The sequence below is a fragment of the Oryzias melastigma genome, linkage group LG5, assembly GCF_002922805.2.
Source record: "Oryzias melastigma strain HK-1 linkage group LG5, ASM292280v2, whole genome shotgun sequence".
Lineage (NCBI taxonomy): Eukaryota > Metazoa > Chordata > Actinopteri > Beloniformes > Adrianichthyidae > Oryzias > Oryzias melastigma.
This window is the reverse complement of record NC_050516.1, coordinates 19753988-19773552: the sequence shown is the minus strand read 5'-3', so window position 1 is coordinate 19773552 and position 19565 is coordinate 19753988. Positions and strand designations below refer to the sequence as shown.

Genomic DNA, 19565 nt, shown 5'->3' with positions numbered 1-19565 from the left:
ACAGCCCACCTAGGCAACAAAAGCAACAAAGTCCACACCAAAGAAAAAAGGAAAAATCAAGCCAAAGTGGAGGAAAAATATTTCTCATTTAGAGATAATCCCTTATTTGGTCATATCTGTATGGTGGCCCTGAAGTGCAAATCACACCGACAAATCTGTTAAAGCAAAAACATTTTAAAGATCACAACAACAATTAAAAGATCAAAACACATAATAAAACAACATGAATTTTAGAAATGAAAACAAATGACAGAAACCAAAACATAATTTCAGAACCCAAGAAAAAAACAAAGTTTCAGAAAACAAAAGTAACTTTCAGAAATCAAAATTAAATAAAAGAAAACAAAACACAACAGGTAACTAGAAAAGATTAGTACTGTGGGACATCATTGATTGAATGATGACGCTTTAATTTTTTTCTAATGAGTTTTCAATGTCCGCATACTAATAAAAGAAATTATGATTAGTACGAAGCATATCCAGTACCACTTCATTCTCAGAACCTTTTGGTTGAATGGATGTCATCATCCAGTCACCAGTGTCCCATTGTACCTACAATTTCTAGTTTCTTCTTTTGTTTTATTTTTTAGCATTTCATTTGGATTTCTAAAAAAAATATTTTACTTGTTTTTTTTTTGTTTTTTTTTTTAAACCAGAAACTGGAAAAGGTAGGTCCTATGGGACACCGCTGATTGGAAGATGACATTTGTCCATCATTCCTATTTGTTTAATTGTGTGATTTTCAGTTCAGGGCCACCGTACATCTGAGCCAAAACAAGAAAAGAGGGGAAATAGCTATAAAATATACATATTATAGTGTCAAAACTTTTACCAGCATATAGCAGCTCAGAAAGTGGGAAGAGGAATAAAGAGCTTTAATTGACTACGTCATAAAAGTGCATATCAAAAAGCCTGATTCTGCGTCTTCCTCTCATTGATCATTTCTATTTATTATTAGAAAGAGGAGAAGGCTGTGCTGGTGAAACTCCATGTGAGTGACTGGAAGGGTTGTGGGGCTGCTGTGGGAGCTGACTCAGACAATTTGCCCTCTCAGGCTATTATCTAGTCTCTGCAGCTCGGACCGATGCAGCATGGCAGAGCGAGGCTGCGGTGTGCAGCACTCTTACTGATTGCTATATGATGATACCTGCGTTCTAAAATGACATTTACTCATTTTGGTAATATAGGATTTTTACATACCCACACTAAGTTGTTTACTTTTCACAATAAGGGTAGACTGGGATGAGCAGCATACTGATTAAGATTTGAAATTGAGTGCTTAGGGGGGAAAAATACTGTGTGGGTTCTTACAAGGCCAATATTTGAATTGTTAATGTTTTACTATAAATACATGTGGAGTAAATAAGCATAAAAGTACATCTTGTTGCATATTCTATGCAAAACCCAAGAAATTGTGTACTACAGGTTTGATGCTTTGCATAATTGAATTTTTAATTTAATCTTTTGAGTCTAAAGCACCATGTTTCCAGGCAGCTAAATTCTCAGAATCCCCACCTGTCTTTGAAAGGTGCCATAAACATAACAGAGTGCTGATATTATTTAGTCAGGTGAGAAACATCTAAAACTGCCTCTGGATCTAAAGTTTCAAAAGTTAAGATGATGAGAGAGATGAAGACCCTTAGGATGAGTTGAGCACCACTCATCTCTGCTCCAGGGTTGTGGAACCATAACTGTGCACACAGCCGAGGCGTATGCCCTCGGGGGCACATTTTTCTGTACATAAAGATTGTTTTGTGCAGTCGGGGAGCATATACGCTCCCTCATGATAGTAGTTTTCATAGCTTTCATTCTGCATCCTCTTGGGTGTGTAGGCTACTTTGTGCTTTCTGTACATGTATTCAGTTTTTCATTGTCTACCTCAACTGACACTTGGTTCAAAAACTATATTTAAAAAAAAATGCTTCAACTAAAATGCTCTTCCTTACAGAAGAAAGCGCAACATTTTAGGAAAAAAAAAAAGATGGATTAGAACCACGTAAATAACCTCCAACTTCTTTCTTTTTGTCTAAAGTCTCACTGGCCTGTTTGATCCTGGATCCGTTTGTTTCCTTAGATTGTCTGCCTTGAACCTCTAGGTGAATCGAATGATATTACAGAGCATCAGTCCTGCTGCGCTTTAGTTTAACCAAGAAGAAAAAAAAAAAAAAAGCACTCTTTTATGACAACATAGGAGTGCAAACAGAACAAATGCGTAACAGTGAAACCATCAAAAGAAAGATTTCCATACAACCTTTGAATTTATTCAAAGTGATGAATGAGAATGGCGAGTGTGACACTAACCTTTGCTTTGGTGTAAATAAAAAAAAAAAAACAACAACAAACAAACCCTGCTTTGCTTGAAAATATGGATCTCAGACGACCTCAATTCACTTGAGTGTGAATGCAAACTAAAGAAAGCAAATGCTGTAGGTGGCAAAGCCGTATGAGTAGGAGGACAAAACGGCTTACAGCACGAACCTTATGAAGGACTCATCTCATAAGAAAAATTAGAAAAAATGTATACAATAGGTAAAAAAAGAAAAAAAAACGATGTAAGAACCTGCTATTACTGCCAATTTTCATCTTTGTTTTATTTATTTATTTATTTTTCATATTGTGATCAGTTTGTTTTTCGTCTTTATTACTACTAAATGGGGTGGATGGTAGTTCGTCTGAGACCTCAGCAATGACGATTTGGCATTTTCCTGCAATTGAGTTATTGGGACTATCCCAGTGTAGAAGAAAAAAATAATCAAAATTAAGGAAGGCAGTAAAAGCCCCATGCAAGTATAAGTCATTTACCTAAATCAGATCCATTTAATATTATTCATTACATAATATAATGATGACCCTTGGGTTATTTTTCCTATTATATATTATTAAATTACACAACAAAACCCTATTTTGGCAGCGTATTTGTAGGTACAATAGTCTGACGTGTGTTTTAGGTTTGGTTACACTCGTTTGAGACAACATTCAGACAGCAGGAATTTCCTCTGTTGTTTGTCTTCATCTTTTTGCTGTTCCTTTTGACAGTTTGACCTTTGCCCTTTTCTCTGAGGTATTGTCAGTGACCTACTGCAGAAATCTGTGGAGATGGCTCGCCTAGAGCAGCACAGGTATCAGTGCATGCTTCGACTTACAAGAAGTTACTGACAGGTAAAAGTACACAATTTGCAATTAGTTGACAACTATTAATTTATAAACGCAGCAAAATGGATCAGAACTAAATTCTGCCGAGGGATTGGCATGACTTTTTTTTTTTTTTTTTTTTTTTTTTTACAAAGCACAAAAAAGGCAAAAACATATTCCTAGATCAGTAGAGGAATGCCGACAATGCCTCCTTTCAACCATACATCTTCCACACCAACCTAATTTACATGATAACAAGGCTTCCTTAGGGCTGGACAATAAAGATTAGTGCAGCCAGCTGTGAAGTGAACACTCAGGGATCATCTAATGCAGCTGCAGCCTCTGCTCCACCTAGTTTTAGGTTTGAACAAAAGCAGATTTTTATTTTATTATCAATACAGAATGAGTCGAGTTTTACAAGAAATAGAATAAAGTTTTACATGTAATATTGCTGGAGATTCATTTCATGATTATAGATAAATAGGTAATGTGGATAAGTTCTTTTTTGCACACATATTACTGACATTTTTTATTATTATGTAAACTGCACCACCTTAATGCCAGTTAAATTTCTTACTTACTTACTTTAGATGCAGAATGAATACAAATGTTTATATTATTTTTGTTTTTCTCATGTAATTAAATCCTGTAGAGTCTTCTCTTTTATTTATTTTTATCTGTTGGAGTGAAATCAGATAATAAGATGTGAGGACAAGTGTGGACTCACCATCCTCCCGAGTCTTCTGAACAAAAGCCTCAATACCACTCTCCCCATAGTTCCCTTCTGAAGCCACCGTGGAGACGTAGTTCCAGCCCATTGCCTTGACAATGTCCACCATGGCTTGGGCCTGATACGTGTCAGGAGGCACCACACGAGAGAAGAAGTCATAGCGGGTGTTGTCACTCAGCTCTGGAGCTGTAGATGCATAGCTCACCTGGGGAATCTGCACACAAAAATACAAAGATAGCAATAGGGTAGTTAGACTGTGGATTGGTCAACTAATCTGACGTCTCTGATCTAGATTCAGGTTGCAATCACCACATATTGCAATAACAACATCTGCAAAATGAATCCATCCTGGATTTTCTTCTTGTGGGATTTTGTATAAATGTTTCAGTTCGGCTCTTTTTTTTTTTTTTTTTTTTACATCTGCGGGAAACTGTGAGAAAAAACCTTGTAAAATGCGAAATACTCGTATACAACAAATTTGGTTCAAAAATATGTCTTTTATTGTTTTTAAAAGAAGAAAAATATATGTTTTGGCATACTGTTGCTTCACTTGAGGTACATCATTAGACACGTTTTTTTTTGTTGTTTTTTTTTAAAAAATAAATAGCAATAACTAAGTTACCGCAGACATTTTAAATTGTATGATTGTAGAATTCAATGTGGTAATGGCTGGAGGGAAAAACTGTTCATTAGTCTTGTTGTCAGTGCTGTGATGGCCCCGTATCTCTTCCCTGAGGGGAGAAGTTCAAACTGTTGATGTGGTGGGTAATAATGGGCCTTTAAAAAAATGCTGGATGCTTTCGGCAGACGGACGTGGGGAGGTGTAGATGCCTTCTGTGGAAGGCTGATGTTTGTGCTGGTGATTTTCTTCCCTTTCTTTATGACTCTTGGCACCACTTTTTTTTGTCAGCTGCTGTGGTGCCACTAAGTGTCCCGTACGTTAGGACAGAAGCAGCATCTGAAGGAACCCAGACACAGCTGTGAAAAATGTTCCTCCTATGGAGGGGTAATACATCTTTAGTCATATATATATATATTTATATTATCGTGTTGTGCACCATATCTTCTAATCTACATATCAAAGACCCGGAAAATGCAGCTCAAATTGTTCACATTTAGCTCCTTCTCCTTTAACTCTGGAGGATTTTTTTTCATTAAACCTCTAACATAAATAATACAACTCACCTTAATTACCAATCCCTACAAATTTCCGCACTGCTTTAGATGTTGACTGATAGTCCTAAAGCTAAGCATGTCATTTGGGACCCAACACACACCACATTCCTCTATTACCCCAAGCTTTGGGGAATTGGTATTTGGAAGGACTGAAACAAGTTAATTATAAGCGAGAAGAGTGGAGAATCAAAGTATATATGGCCACATCGTGTCAATTAGACTCTTAGCGGAGCCGGATAGGTTGGTTTTTGAGACAAATTGTGCCTTTCTGATATAACTACTTGACATAATAAATAAAAATATCCTGTAATAAAATATGTGACTGTAAGAAGTAAAGAAAGACAGTGAGGTTAGGTCTTTTCTGTCCACATCCTCTAGATTACATCCTCCTACTGTGATCATCTTTCCCCTCTAAGGACAGGAGGACACAATGTCTGAAACACCGACACTGTATAAGAAACTATCAATTACTGTACCCTCCTTTGAACTTGCATTTACGAAAAATGTCAAATTTGTTTTTTTTGACAATAACAACTACATGAGAATTGTTTGATGGTTCATAAAATCAGCTTTTTTATTGTTATCTGGTCATTATCAAAACAGTAAAAAAAACGTAAAAAAATTAATTCATGCATATTTTTGCAATGTATTTTTTTTTTTTTGGTCTAAGTTAATTGGGTATTAAGACCCAGTCTTATTATCTTTTGATGGGGAGGACCATTGGTGTGGAGCACATATGTCTAGTTTAGGCCTGGGGGCCGGATCCGGCCCGCGGAGTAATTATACCCGGCCCTCCAGATCATTTTATATTATTATTTGTAATGGCCCAATGTTGTCTTGCTAAGATATTGAAGCAAAACTACGATTATGGAGGCTGAGAGATCAGTTAGATAAAATAACTAAAAGTAAAACCAGGAGACAACAAAACACATTGACAAAACCCACACTTAAACCCCAATCCACCCAGACAGGCAAAGGGGACAATAACCCACAATTCCTTGTGCTGCCAGATCTGACAGGAGGCCCATTGTGTCTGTGACCATCCCTACAAAATTAACAACAAATCCCATCATACAGTGCATCAGCTGCCTTGTCGAACGCCAGTGTTGCCAGAATAGGTGATTTCCTATGTAATTTTGACAGAATATATTTTATGGACAGCAAAATCTTTTGGGATGTTTATAGGTTTCATTTCTCATTCAAAATGACATACAAGTAAAAGAAATGTTTGTTTTTTTTTCTTTCTTTTTTGGCCCCTGTGCAATTGAATTGGACACTCCTGCTCTAACCCCTATTTCTACCCCACAGTGGAAACCATAGTTGTAAAAAAAAAAAAAAAAAAAACTAGCATTTTTTTAGGCCCTGTAACAAAGTCAAACAAGAAAAAAAGGAAGTGTGAGACGGAATTTGTGAAACACTATTTGTGAATGAAAAAGTTGCATTTCAGCTGATCTCACAATGAGGACTTTCTATAAATACACAGCAATTCTCCACTGTCCGGTCCCTCTTTGATCTGTGGAAACTGCTAACAGAGAACAGCAGCACCACAAATAGTCCATCCTTTTGTGCTGATATAAACACGATCGCTGTGTGAAAACTGCTAAAGACAGATCTGATCTCACAAACTCCCCTGCTTTTACAACACCAGCGATCCAGTGAGCCCCCGCTGAGCCCTTCAGAAAGCCCAGCATCACTGCAGCCTGCGGCAGACAGCCTTGTTCACAAGAAGATATAATGAGCATGCAACATATATGAGCTGGGGTCACTTACCAAAAAAAAAAAAAATACAGCTCCATGACAAAAATTAGTTTGAATTATAAATGTCTTCCTTACAACATAATGGGTTTCCTCATCTTGTTCTTTGTAGATGACTTCTAAATGTTTTTAAGGTTTGTTTTTTTTTCCAACAAGGCAGGAAGCAATAGCATTTCTGGTAATGAGACACAGTAAGACTTTTTAACTAAAAATGAATTGTCATGTTTTTNNAAAAAAAAAAAAAAAAAAAAACATGAGAAGTTACACTTGGTGAAGCAAAACCTGAATGGAAAAAGTAGCATTTGTGTACATTAGACATACAGTAGATACCATTAATTGTTCTTTTACCACACATAGCCTTTTATAATCACTGCAGACAAATTTTCGGCTGAGCATTGAGCAAAATAGACCAACTAAACACATGTTGAAGGCACTTTATACTTTTACAATTGTAGCCACTTATTTACGTTTTCAAATCTTGAGATGAAAGAATTGACGTTAGCTAAAATTTAATACCTTAAAATTCAATTTCTTTTTGTAAAAATAATTAAACTAGCATAAGACTTTTTTAAACATGTGATTCAAATACAAATTAAAGTATCATTTACTGTAAGTTCAGTACTGCAGATGTCAGTCACATAAATCTTTCACACCACACACAAATCAGGACAGTGTAGATGTTTCTTGCTTGAGGATGTATTCAGACTGGACACATTTGCCAAATTTGTCACATTTGTTTCGCCCGATTATCCAGAGCAAACTGAACACACCCAAGCAGACCCTGGTTTGGGACCGAGACCCATTTTTTGAGGTGGTCTCGGTTTGTTTCCAATTACACTGAGCCCCAGTTTGCCCTGAGTTTCCTCAGTCTGAATAGGCTCCGTGCTCTGAGCAGAACCGGACTTAAATATCAACATAATTCTAATATTTTAAACCAAGAGTAAAAGTCCAGGATGTGGACCTGCAACAACTTAAAAGACAAGTTGAAATAAAAAACATTCTTCCAAGTTTTTATCTTTACATATTGAATTGAATTTAGTGGATAGTTGTGTGTTCATTTTTAACTTCAATTGTCTTCAGGTTCTTGTTTGTTAATACTACTGACTTGTTTCTTTGCTGGATTTTTTTTATTTCCTATTGGTGCTACACCCCCATTCTTCATATCACAGAAATAGATAAACGAATTGCATCTTGAAGCCCATCAAAAATCCACACAGCGATGAACCTAATTAAAAGAGACAAGGTTTGCTCATATCAACCATAGCGGTTGGCCTGCTGAATGGAGGAAAGCATCATGCATTGATGGAGCTTTGAATTATCCTGTTTCACGTGTATTTAAAATTAGCAAAAGTACATCATTTGAGAGATGAGAGCGAACAATTAGCCTGTGTTTCCCAGCCTGGCATGAGGCTTTCTCAGCGATGACACCCAACATGTGCTCGGCTGAGAAATCAGCAGTGTGCAAAGCTGCTTAATTGTTGTGGCTATTATCAGGTACAATGTGGGGGCAAAAATAGCAGATTGCTGTCACACCACGTCACAGTCACAATCTGTCAGTTACCATGAAGGTGACATGTTGTTTTCAGCAAGAGTGTGTAAATGTTGTCTTCTAATCTGATTTGGAAATTGTTTTCCTTCTATTAGGCCGAATTGTTTTGCATTAATTCTGGAATTGTCATATAACAATATTATGACTTTAAGTTGATGAGTATGAATATATGTCATATCTATATGATGACGTACAGAAACCTGTGCAGGAGTTACAGCATGTTGTTGGTTTCTAAATCACTCCTCTGGAAGTAATTGTATCCACATAACAGGTAATCTATTTATTTAATTTGCATGACACATTTAGCTGCACTGTTTTGTTAATTAGTCAGGACCATCTGCTCCAGCTGATTTTTCATTGTACAATCTAGTTATGCTTTTTAGTGCTTTTTAATGCATTCATCAATGAGCTTACAGTATTAGGAGAGGTATTTCACATTTTAAGACGGCCACTTCAGGATCTGATGACGCCAATAAACTAAGTGCCCAAGCAAAGATTAAAACAGAGTTTATCCACTCAAGATATAATAAATGTTGAGGGCTGCATTATGCACGCACTTACTGCAGCATCTTCTAAAAACCTTTCAGTGATATTTTGGCATCACGTTTATCTCACAAATTCGCTTTGTTGACCATCTTGTTGAGATCAGGAGCAGATTAATGATGTTAAAGCCCAGGGTGTAGGTGCAGATTTCTTCTGAGCAAATGATGCTGGTATGCAAAACACCTGACTATATTTGCATCTGTAATTCAAACACCTGACAGATCTTTGCTGTGCAGTGAGCCTTCGAATACAAAGCATCTGCTTTAATCAACTCTCATATGGAAAAACATGGGTGGGCAAATATAGTTTATCCTTCATACCGGGCAATCTCGTTTCGCCACGTGAGAACATTAACTTTTAGCCCAGTATCACCAAAAGAAATAGAATATTATTTAGGAGCAGATGTAGATGTTATGTGATGTAGTGTTGGAGCAAAAGTGAAAGACAGAAAGGTCACACTTTTGCATTTTGTTTGAAAGAATATTGATGACTGCAGTCATTGTTAGCTTTGAATTATGCATTAAAAAATCAAATGACACTGCAGTAGTAAGTCTTGTTTGCCTTGACATTGACCCAGCTAATATGAAAAAAAGCCTGATCTATTTCCAGTTATTGTGAGTCAAACATATGTAAAGTTGCTTCCATGAAAATACAAAGAAATGTTATTGGAAAAATAAAAATTTTTATCATACGAGTATCTCGGCTTCTACTTACTTAGATGGTAAAATAAGTTGAAAGTAAACAGAAGTTTAAAAAAAAAAACATTTTTATTTTTCGAATTGATATTTTGACTTTAAAGATCAATCATGGAGTCTAATGTTCTTTTTATGCTGATCTTTCCCTTTGGTTGGGCATGTACTGGGGGTAGGGGGATTTTTTTTAAAGATGAAATCAGAATTCATAAGTTGACAAAGAGTTGTAAGCCAGTCTTCGATTTTACCCCAGACTCATTTGCAGAGAAAACACTGAGGTCAAAATTACAAATCATGTTGCTATTTTGTATTATGTGGTTTTAAGCATCTCTGACACTCTTATAGTCTGAAAGTCGTTGCATTACTCGGAAATGCAGTTTTATTTTCACCTTATTTTATTTATGTCATCTATTGCAAAAAAAAAAAAAGGTTATAATAATATGTTAAAAACACCACTTCATTGAAGTGGGCCTTTAAGTATGTTTTATACTTTTTTTGTGATTGAATATTAAGTTTCTGTCTCTGTTATTCATAAAACATTCACAGCACCCAGAAGCATGCGTAGTCCTATAAATGTTCGTTAATTTTTTTTTTCCAAAGTAAGCTTTCACAAATAGCTAAACTATTAATTCCTTTAAGTTTGCATTTGACAAGTTAAAGCTGAACTGCGAGTGGCCAGGAAACCTGCTTACTTCTCATTTTCCACACGTTGGCAGTGAAAAACTAACAACGGCAGCTGAGGTCATTGCGATTCAACTAGACAGAAGAATTCAGTGGACATGACAAAAACTGAAATATTTCTAAAGTTGTCCGGGATAAAGGGAAAAATGCTGCTTTAAAAGACTGCTGGTTGGCTCATTCTCTGAAACCAAACTTGTTTGAGCTGCATGCCCCAGGACCTGTGCAGCTGACTTATCGGAGCTGTGCCAATTTGCTGCTCTGCAATGACTCATCTTCTCTGTCTGCTCAGAGGTGAGCATGAGCGTGTTTGAGTTTCCATGGCAGGACTGTGTTGTTCTCTACTGCTCAAAAAGATGTCCCTAAGACTCGCTGACTGAAACTGCACATATTCCAGTCAGACATTAAACCCTCAGAAATACTGTTTTCCTTAAAAAGGCCTAAAAGTGGATCCGTTTCAGTGCTGAAAACATAATCTTTTCAAATAAAAAAAAGATCATAAAAATAAATCTAATAATAGCAGGAAAAAATAAATAAAAAGTAAAACAAGGACCATGATAATTATAGCAACAGCCTGTATTCTACACATTAAATGAAAAAAAATGCTAAGGTTGATAGATAACTGTGAATATAGAAGTGATGAAGAGTCTAAGAGAAGATGAAACACTGGTTTCCCCCGAGAGGGGGGTAAAATATGAGATGCTTAAAAAAAAAAAAAAGAAGCAAAGTGTTGGCAGCACTCATTCAGTGTGTGACTGAGAAAGATCTATTCTCTGTGTTTTTTACTCTTACTGGTTCACTGAGTGCTTATCTGGTAGGTATTTACTCTGTTTTAGTATTGTGTTTAATAATATAATTTGGTCAAAGGTAATAAAGTGTATTAAATGAAAAATGTATAAAGAAAAAAAGATTTTCTGCGAGAATCATAGACATATGTACCCTAGATGGATAAGCTCTGATTTGATGCATTGGATTCATTCTGCACAGTGAAAATAGAGCCTTAAGTGGGAGGGGCACATTGACTGGAGTTAGCTCTACCTAACTCAACAATGATTCAAAAACTAAAATTGGGAAGAAAAAAGTAAAGTTTGAAGCTCTTCACCTCTTAAAACGTGAAAATTTCAACTATACAAAAAAAAAAAATGTGGATAGAGAAAATCCACAATTACACACAACTGGCAATATAGATGTGCGTTGAAAAGGTATTTGAAACCCGGCAGTAAATGTTTGATTTTGATGCAAATTCTACTTTTGAACATATGATTTAATGGAGAACTGTTCCTTTTTGCAGTCTGCTTCTATTGGATATTGGTGTAATAGCAACATTTGGCACTTCCTGGTTTAATGCTTAATGGTTTAATAGTTTGATGGAATGCTCCTTAATGCATTATATTTAATTTTAGTAAAAAAAAAAATAATTATTAAACTCCAGTTTCTGAAAGTGCTACATTTAATTATGCTAATAAGCCTGAGTTAACTTCTACACCAAACAAGCAGCAATAGTGTTTTGCTTTTTTTTTTAACCACAAATTTGGTCATTTTTTTAGCTCTGTACCAGCTTTAACCCCCAATTTGCAACATACCATTAAATATATCTTCACTTTGAACAAAACAAAACCAAAAAAGTTGAGGGATGTTTTACTGAAATATGAAAATATGAAAATAAATGCAGGCATGATAGGTTTTTCCTAAATCAATACTGTAGTGGATTGAGTTTAGCTGGGTATAGTGGGTGGATGGCTCAGTGGGCATAGAGCTGCCATGCAGGACATCTGGGTTCAAAGCATTACCCCAGTGTGAGTCTTTAGGTAAGACCCTCGACGCTGCTGCCTAACTGGGTCCCCCTGTGTCAGGAAGGACATCTGGTGTAAAAACTCTGCCAAAAGCTGAAAGGGTAACAACATTGAGTTGGGCCGGGTAATTCTTTGGGTCCCACTATTGTTCGAAGTTCCAAACTTTAGGGAACTCACCCATTCTGTCACCTAACCTGTTGTCAGGGGTTTGGACTCACTGGGTTCAGTTATTGGCCAAAAAAGGTATTGGGGAGGGTTGGTGCAAAAAAGGGTTGTTATGACTTTGGAACATTTAGTGGCTGATAAAATTTGCTGGGCAAGCTGTTCGACCAAAATAAAAGAACACAAAAGACAATTACGTCTCGGCGTTCAAGTGTGGTAAAGGGACACTTTAATATGAAGACTGGCTTTAATTGCATGTTAAAAAAAATCTTGGATCAAGTGTATAAAATTACAAATTTGTCCTTAAAAAGTAACTCAAACAACTGTTTAGCTCCAATTTCCTTCAAATGTTAGTTGATGAAATTAATCTTCAAAAAGCACAAGGTGTTTAAAAAACTGCACTACCATTTAAAAAGGAAAAACAAATCCTACAAAGAAACTGTGGTGAAGTTTTATTTTGCACTTCATGAGGAGTAGACCCTGCCTCTTTTTCACTCTGCATCAAAGAAAGCCCAAGCTCAGTGCAAAAAGATCTTGACTCTGGCTCAGCAGGAGACCTGTGAGATAGCTGCAGAAAAGCAAAGGGTGCAAAACACACAAGCACCAGCCAGTAAAATGAAACAAAAACGAAAAACCCAGCACTTTTACTTTATTAAGGCTAAGCTAATACATGCACTTTCTGCTTCAGATCTTTTTCGCCCCAATTGAGCTGATTAAAATCACAACATCCACATAAAGTTAATAAATGAAATGATGGCCAGTTGCTGAAAAATCTGCTACTGAAACAGAATCCAAATGTACCATCTCATGCACATTTGAACAGAGCCGATTCAGGATGCATAATTATTTCTATCACTTCGCTCTCTGATTTGACATGGCGTCAGAAGAAATATTTAGGCTTGGATGATGGCTGCAAACATAACAAGAAGTCAAGAGAGGTTTTGCAAAAAAATGTGTCTGTAAACACTGAATAAAATACACCCCTTCAGTATCCATCCTTTCTCCCTAATTGCTATCAGCTGCCGTTGACACTGAGGGGAGATGAAAGTTTCACTTTGTTTCTGTCTGGGTAAGTGAAGCAGTAAATAGCTGAGACTCCTGAATAGAAAACCAATTTCTGTATAATGATACAACAAAACAGATTTTCACTGCTGCAGGAATGAACAACAATATGGTAAAGAACACCATGGTGATTCTTGCAATTCAAACAACTCCTTATTAGATAAGTGGACAGTGTATGAGAGGATCATTTCATATTTTATCCAGATCTTTTTCTTTTTTCATGAAGAATGGTTTATGCCTTTTATTGATTTCGGTGGTTAACTCTGAAGTTTACCACAGCTGTAAACTAAGATTTCCAACTCTGTTCCATATTATCTTAGTCACATACACCCGTATAAGGGTTGACCTTTAAGGCTGGTTTATACTTTATGCAAATTGGGTCATTCAACCTGAATTTATTTATTTCTAGAAATAATGAAAACTTACTAAAGAAATAAGGAAATATCAAACTTCACACAGTGAGAGAGACAGAGAGCAGACAACTAGATTATAGGTGCCCAAAGTGGGGCCCACGGCCAAATTGCCCTGCCAAAGGTTACCTTTCGGCCCGCCAAGTCGTGGTTGCGGAAACCGCAAAGTGTTTAGTTTAAACTCCTTACTGGTTTTGCACTGGTTCTCTGCGATGTTCCAAAACTTTACAGCTGCAATACACTTTCGTCCTCCTGGGGTGGCGCTGTTTGCACTTTCTTTGCCTGCAGCTATGGGTAAAACATAAGTGGGACAGCCTTTTTTTGTCTTAGAAATTCCCAAGAGCCTTCACTGTCACTTCGGATGCTTTTAGCTGCCTTTTTCAGCTAGCCAGGATGCTAACAGCAAACGGATAAAGTCAAAAGACCAGCTCCATGTCTCTCATTAGAATCCCAGTTTGAAGAAAGTTTGTTTTAGCTTGCTCTTGTTTTTCAATTAAAAGGCCAGTGAGGCCTTGCTGTTAAAGGTTTCAAAGACTTACTTTTTATTCTTATTAATGTGTGTTACCTTCATGAATACAGAATACAGAAAACAGATAAATTAAATCATATTCTATATTTTCTCCTTTTATTTCATGACATGCAAAAAAATATTTAGATTTTGGCCCTTTGAGCGAAAAAGTTTGGGCAGCCCTGAACTAGGCCTGTAGAGGCTTGTAGAGAGGTACGCAACTCTTGTGTCTTGCAGTGTCTCGCCATAGCATGCCCAAAGAAAAATGTGTATGAACATTTTTGCTCTATGACACAAGTCAAAGTTGGCCTGCTGGGTAATTATATCCAGTCCACCAGATCATTATAATGGCCCGATGTTATCTGGCACTTATTTCTATTTTGTATAATTTTGACAAAATATATTTTTATGGAGAGTAAAATATCAAAAGTAACTAATGTTTAAGTTGATTTATTCTGGAAAAAGTGTTCCTTATATTATTAATTTTAACTATGTTAAAAATGTACGGTTTTAAAAATTGGCATTCTGCTAGCTTTTTGGACAATTTTGGCATTTACTAAGATCTTTTAGACTATTTCAGAGCTTAGCTAATATTTTAGCTACATGCTAGCTGTTTTGGCTAATTTAGGCTTTTTTCAGTTTTTAGGCTATTTTGGAGTTTAGCTAATATCTCAGTTTCATGCTAGTTCTTTTGGCTAATTTGGGATTTTTTTGTTTTGAGGCTGTTTTGGCTAATTTGGGCTTATTTTAGGTTTTAGGTTGTTTTGAAGTCATGCAAATATTGACACAATAGCTGTTTTTGCTTATTTTGATTTTTCACATTTTTTTAGGCAATTTTGAGTTTTGCTATTTTTTTTCAGCAACATGCTAGCTGTTTTGGCTAACCTAGTTTTGTTTTTGTTTTTTTAGCTTTTTAGGCTAATTTGACTTCAGTGATTTCAGCTAACATCTTCAGCAGCATTCACGCCAGCATTATCACAGGTAATATATCTAGTTCATAATTATGTTAAAAAGTTATGGTTTCAAAGTTTTAAAAATTTAGTTTTAGCGTGTTCAAAAAATGTTTTTCCTGTTTGGCCCGCGACCTAAACTGTGTTTTGGATTTTGGCCCCTTGTGCGTTTGAGTTTGACACCCCTGCTCTACGGGATCAACGAGCAATCTACACTCTAAAATTTCAGGTTTGCACCTGCCCCTATCCACTCGTAAAGGCAGTTATGTCAAAGGCATAATATTTTAGCTGCTTTGCAACCTGGCAGCATCGTCCACTGTTCAGTCACAAGAGGCTGGCAGTAAAACATGGAACATTCTTTGGACCTTTTCATAATATTTCAATCTTCCTTAATTGACCTTTAATATTTTGACACTTTGCTAAATCAATAACATTGAGCCGATCTGGCTTTGTTTTCCTCAGTGACATCGCCCTGCTGCAGTCATGCAGATCACTCTGGGGAAACACAGTTTCTTCATTGCTTATTTAACTCTGAGGAAACCTCGTCAAAACAAGATCTAGAGACCTGAGCTCAACCTGTTGAGATGACAATAAAAATTAAGCCTTTATCTCAAGTTTATTATCCCAACAACTGAAAGATTATAGTCTATGGTGCTTGATTTATTCAGGAAATACATTCTGACAGAGAAGAATAGAAATAGAAAGCCTTTATTGTCATTAGACGTGTGATGAAGTCCAGAAAGAGTTCTCTTTATTTGTCTATTTCTCTTCATTGCCAATGTGACAAGATTTTTCAGCAAAGAAAACAAGTTCCCAATGAAACAATAAAGACAGTGTGTTTTTTTTTTTTTTTTTTGGAGCTCTGTGTTTGAGTGATGGTCTGAATGGAAATTTAAAACAATAGCAACAATAAAAAAAGGTACATCTGAAAAAGAAGAAACACATTAGAAAAAGTTGAGCGTACCCAAATAACATAATTTGTTCCATGTCCAGTTCATTTACCCTGTATGACGATGACTTTAATTTATCTACAAACACAATCAAATTAAAAGCATCCCTTCAAAGAGAGGGTCCAGAATACAGTTCTCCAAAACCAATGCTGTCAGCTATCCATCAATCCATGTCATCTTGTTTAAAACAGCTGAACGTTAGTGTCTATGAACAACTTTCATAATCTGGTCATCCTCTTTGAGATAAATCAAAGAGGTAAATGTAACATTTATTTAGCTCCACAAGACAGAATACTTGTTTTCTATTTACAGGTTACATTATGTTAATGTAAACACTTGCAAATCCTTTTTCTGTCCATTGACAGATGGTGAATCAGTAACAAGACAACACTTGTTTAAAAAAAAAAAAAAAAGCTTTTTTCCATGAATTCTAATGTCCTGAACTTATTCTAAAGAAACTCACGTACTGGGTGAATCACTAACTTGAAGACACAATTAGCAAAAAGCAAAAATCGCCTCATACTGCCAGTAGAGATAATTACCAAGCCAAAATCAGCACGAGTGGAAAACCAGCCAAAAATTTCTAATTGTTGCCACTGAAGTGCACCTGTTGTTAATTCCATGAACACCAATACAGCTGAAATTGATTAACGAGGCCCTCAGCTGATTAACCAACCAGAAAATGATCAGACAGGTTTAATTCAATTCATGCCAGGCCCAATAAAAAAAGTGTTCCTTTAATTTTTGTGAGCAGTGTATATCTATATAATTGTCTGTTTCTCTATAGAAGTCTATGGGATTTTGGCTTCTTGGAGCCCAGAAGGTACTTCCTATTTGGAACACGAGGGGGGAGGGGGCCCACTGTCCAGTGATTATACAGTCTAAGGTCGCAAGTAGCTGATTTTGCTAATTTGAGCTAAATATGTCAATGTTCTCAAAGTAACTGTAAATACCATCTGCATTTGTGAATGTTTAACATGCTTAAAATAAAGGTACTACAGATAAGGTTCTTGTAACAGGTGTAGCAGTTGATAGACATAATGTTCTATTGTTATTTTTACAGTATAGTTTTAAATGTCATTATGCCCAATGCAAAATATATAAGCTAAATATGCAATTATTTATGCCAAAATGCATTAACATCTACAGAGGATTTGGAGAACTCATTCAATCATCTCTTAAAGTTGCAAAAAGCCATTTTAACCATGTAACAAAACAAACAAAGTTAGAAACTCTGAATGAATAAATTAAATGGTTTATTTCAAGCAGTCAGGAATAATACTTGAAAAAAAATAACATTACATTGAATCACAAGTAGATTGCTTGAAAGGGAGTACGAGGAAGCGAACTTATATAATCCTACCCCGGCTAGATCATACAATGTTCTCTACATGAATTATCTGTATCAGGTTCAGGACTTAATATCAAATATTTATACACTACAATAATAACTTCAGGTTACATCTAAAGCTCTTATTCTGGCAATAAAAGTGCCAATCTTTCAGAAAAAAATTGTTAGAAACTTGCAAAAGAAAGCAAAAGAAAACTGTGTCATCCATCAGCAAGCAAATTCAAAACCCTGCACATCCACACTATTACCCAATCACTGTGAATTTACAAAATAATCTTCAAGCAATTATTCAAAAGTGCTTTAGATGTAACAGTGGCAGTTTTTTAAAATCACAAAAATCAGCTATCAAACTTTCCCCATTACCGTGTCTTGCGCTGCTCTCTGTGTGGATCTCTCTCTGAGCCATCTCTCACATGTACCTGTTAAAACAGTCCCCATCGCTTCTGCAGCCATCCAAGGTTTTAATGAGGCCTCATTCTTTTTCCTGCAACCTTTGCCCCTCATAACACTGAAGGCACTAAGTGATGTTGTTGGCCAATTTATTGCAAACGTTTAAATAAAATATAGTTTTATAAGACCAAACTGAAAGTATGTAGTGCCTAATCATTAAATTTAATGACAAAATCACCAGACATTTAACCTTTGGTCTGCCTTCAAGGTTTGCATTGTGGATTATCCCAAAGTAAAAATAATGTTTTATTCTATGGTCAGATGTTATCTGTTGTTTCTCATAAGGTCATAAATAATGCCTGTCGACAATAGCAGGCTTTAATTCAACATGATACTCTTTATGCTCAAGTGACAGGATTTGGCAGGCTTGTTGTTTTGCCATTCTTGAGGTGAGTCTACATGGAGCAGTGACGTGGGTGGATTCTTTTTACTCTTGTTTTTTGCCTCCTGGATTTAAGGGCCAAGTTAACAATCACACACTTCCTGGACGAGGGACATGGCATCGATTTATTTTGTGGAAGAGAGCAGAAGACGACACCCTTTACATTATAAAGTCGCCTAATTGAATTCAAAAGTATCACACATAAGCAACCCAGGCGGCTGAAATGCTGGTTAAGGCGCTAAAAGTGCAAAGGTGTCTTTGTGTGCGTGATGGAGCATAGACGTGAGTTTTCTAAAGACTCTCTAAATATTGATTTATGTGCTGCATTTGAGTTCTGCATGCTCGCATTAGCTTTACAAGCTGTCATCCTTTTGTTTTTTGCGTGAAATTGATGAGACTAATGACCTTTCATTTTACCGAGAGAAGCATTTTGTGAAAACCGAATCAAAACAAAAAAGAAAAAATGGTGTCACTTGCATAAGTACACTTTGTTTACTGCACTGTAAAGTAGATTAGACAACTCAGAAAAGTTCAAAGAATTATTTTGATACTTTTTATAGAAAGAGGTACAAAATATTTTATACCAATTATACAAAATGAACAGGCTTTGTAAAAAACTAACCTTTCCATCAGTGTGCCAGGTTTATATAAAGCATATTTATTTATTTATTTAGGACAAATCAGACATGCAACATATAACAATAAAATGTAAAGGAGAACAAAGAATAAAATTGTACATAGATTAAAAAAATAAAATAAAATTAATGTGCAGGGAGTAAAAGAAGCCAGAAGGTTTTTAAAGACCACCCCCAGATAAAAGATGAAAGTATAAAAAGGAAAAATTATAAAAGACAAAAAATATAAATATATATCATTTATATATATATTTAAAACAGTGAAGCAAAACAGATATTTTTTACCTTATTCTATAAACATGATTGGGAATCTGAATAAAAAATGAGATTATTCCACATATTTTGCTATAAGTCTGTTTTTGTTGTGTTGTTATTCAGCAAGTCTATTAACCCTCCGGTCGTGTTCGCATTCAGCCCCCTACTTTAGTGTTCCCGGTCAAAATTGACCGGTCTGTTTTAACTGCTCTTAAATTAGCACACAAAAAAAATTTCACCACCAATTTATTTTATTAAACATTCTTTAGTTGAGAACAACATTTAAAAGTAGTGTCTAACAACAATTTGTAGATATAAACATTAAATAACATCAGTGAAAATACAATTGGGCACTGAAAATGAACTACAAAATGAACATATAATACAAAAAATAAATGGAAA

At 35.8% G+C, this 19565-nt stretch overlaps 1 protein-coding gene across 2 annotated transcripts in view; it reads right to left on the bottom strand.

Annotated features, from left to right (window-relative positions):
- Positions 1-19565, bottom strand: part of LOC112145406 (metabotropic glutamate receptor 4) — a 186692-nt gene that overhangs the window by 81905 nt on the left and 85222 nt on the right. For both annotated transcript variants that reach the window (XM_024270600.2, XM_024270601.2), the window contains exon 3: positions 3860-4076. In XM_024270600.2, the coding sequence (XP_024126368.1) occupies positions 3860-4076 (217 nt within the window). The remainder of the gene's footprint in view (positions 1-3859; positions 4077-19565) is intronic.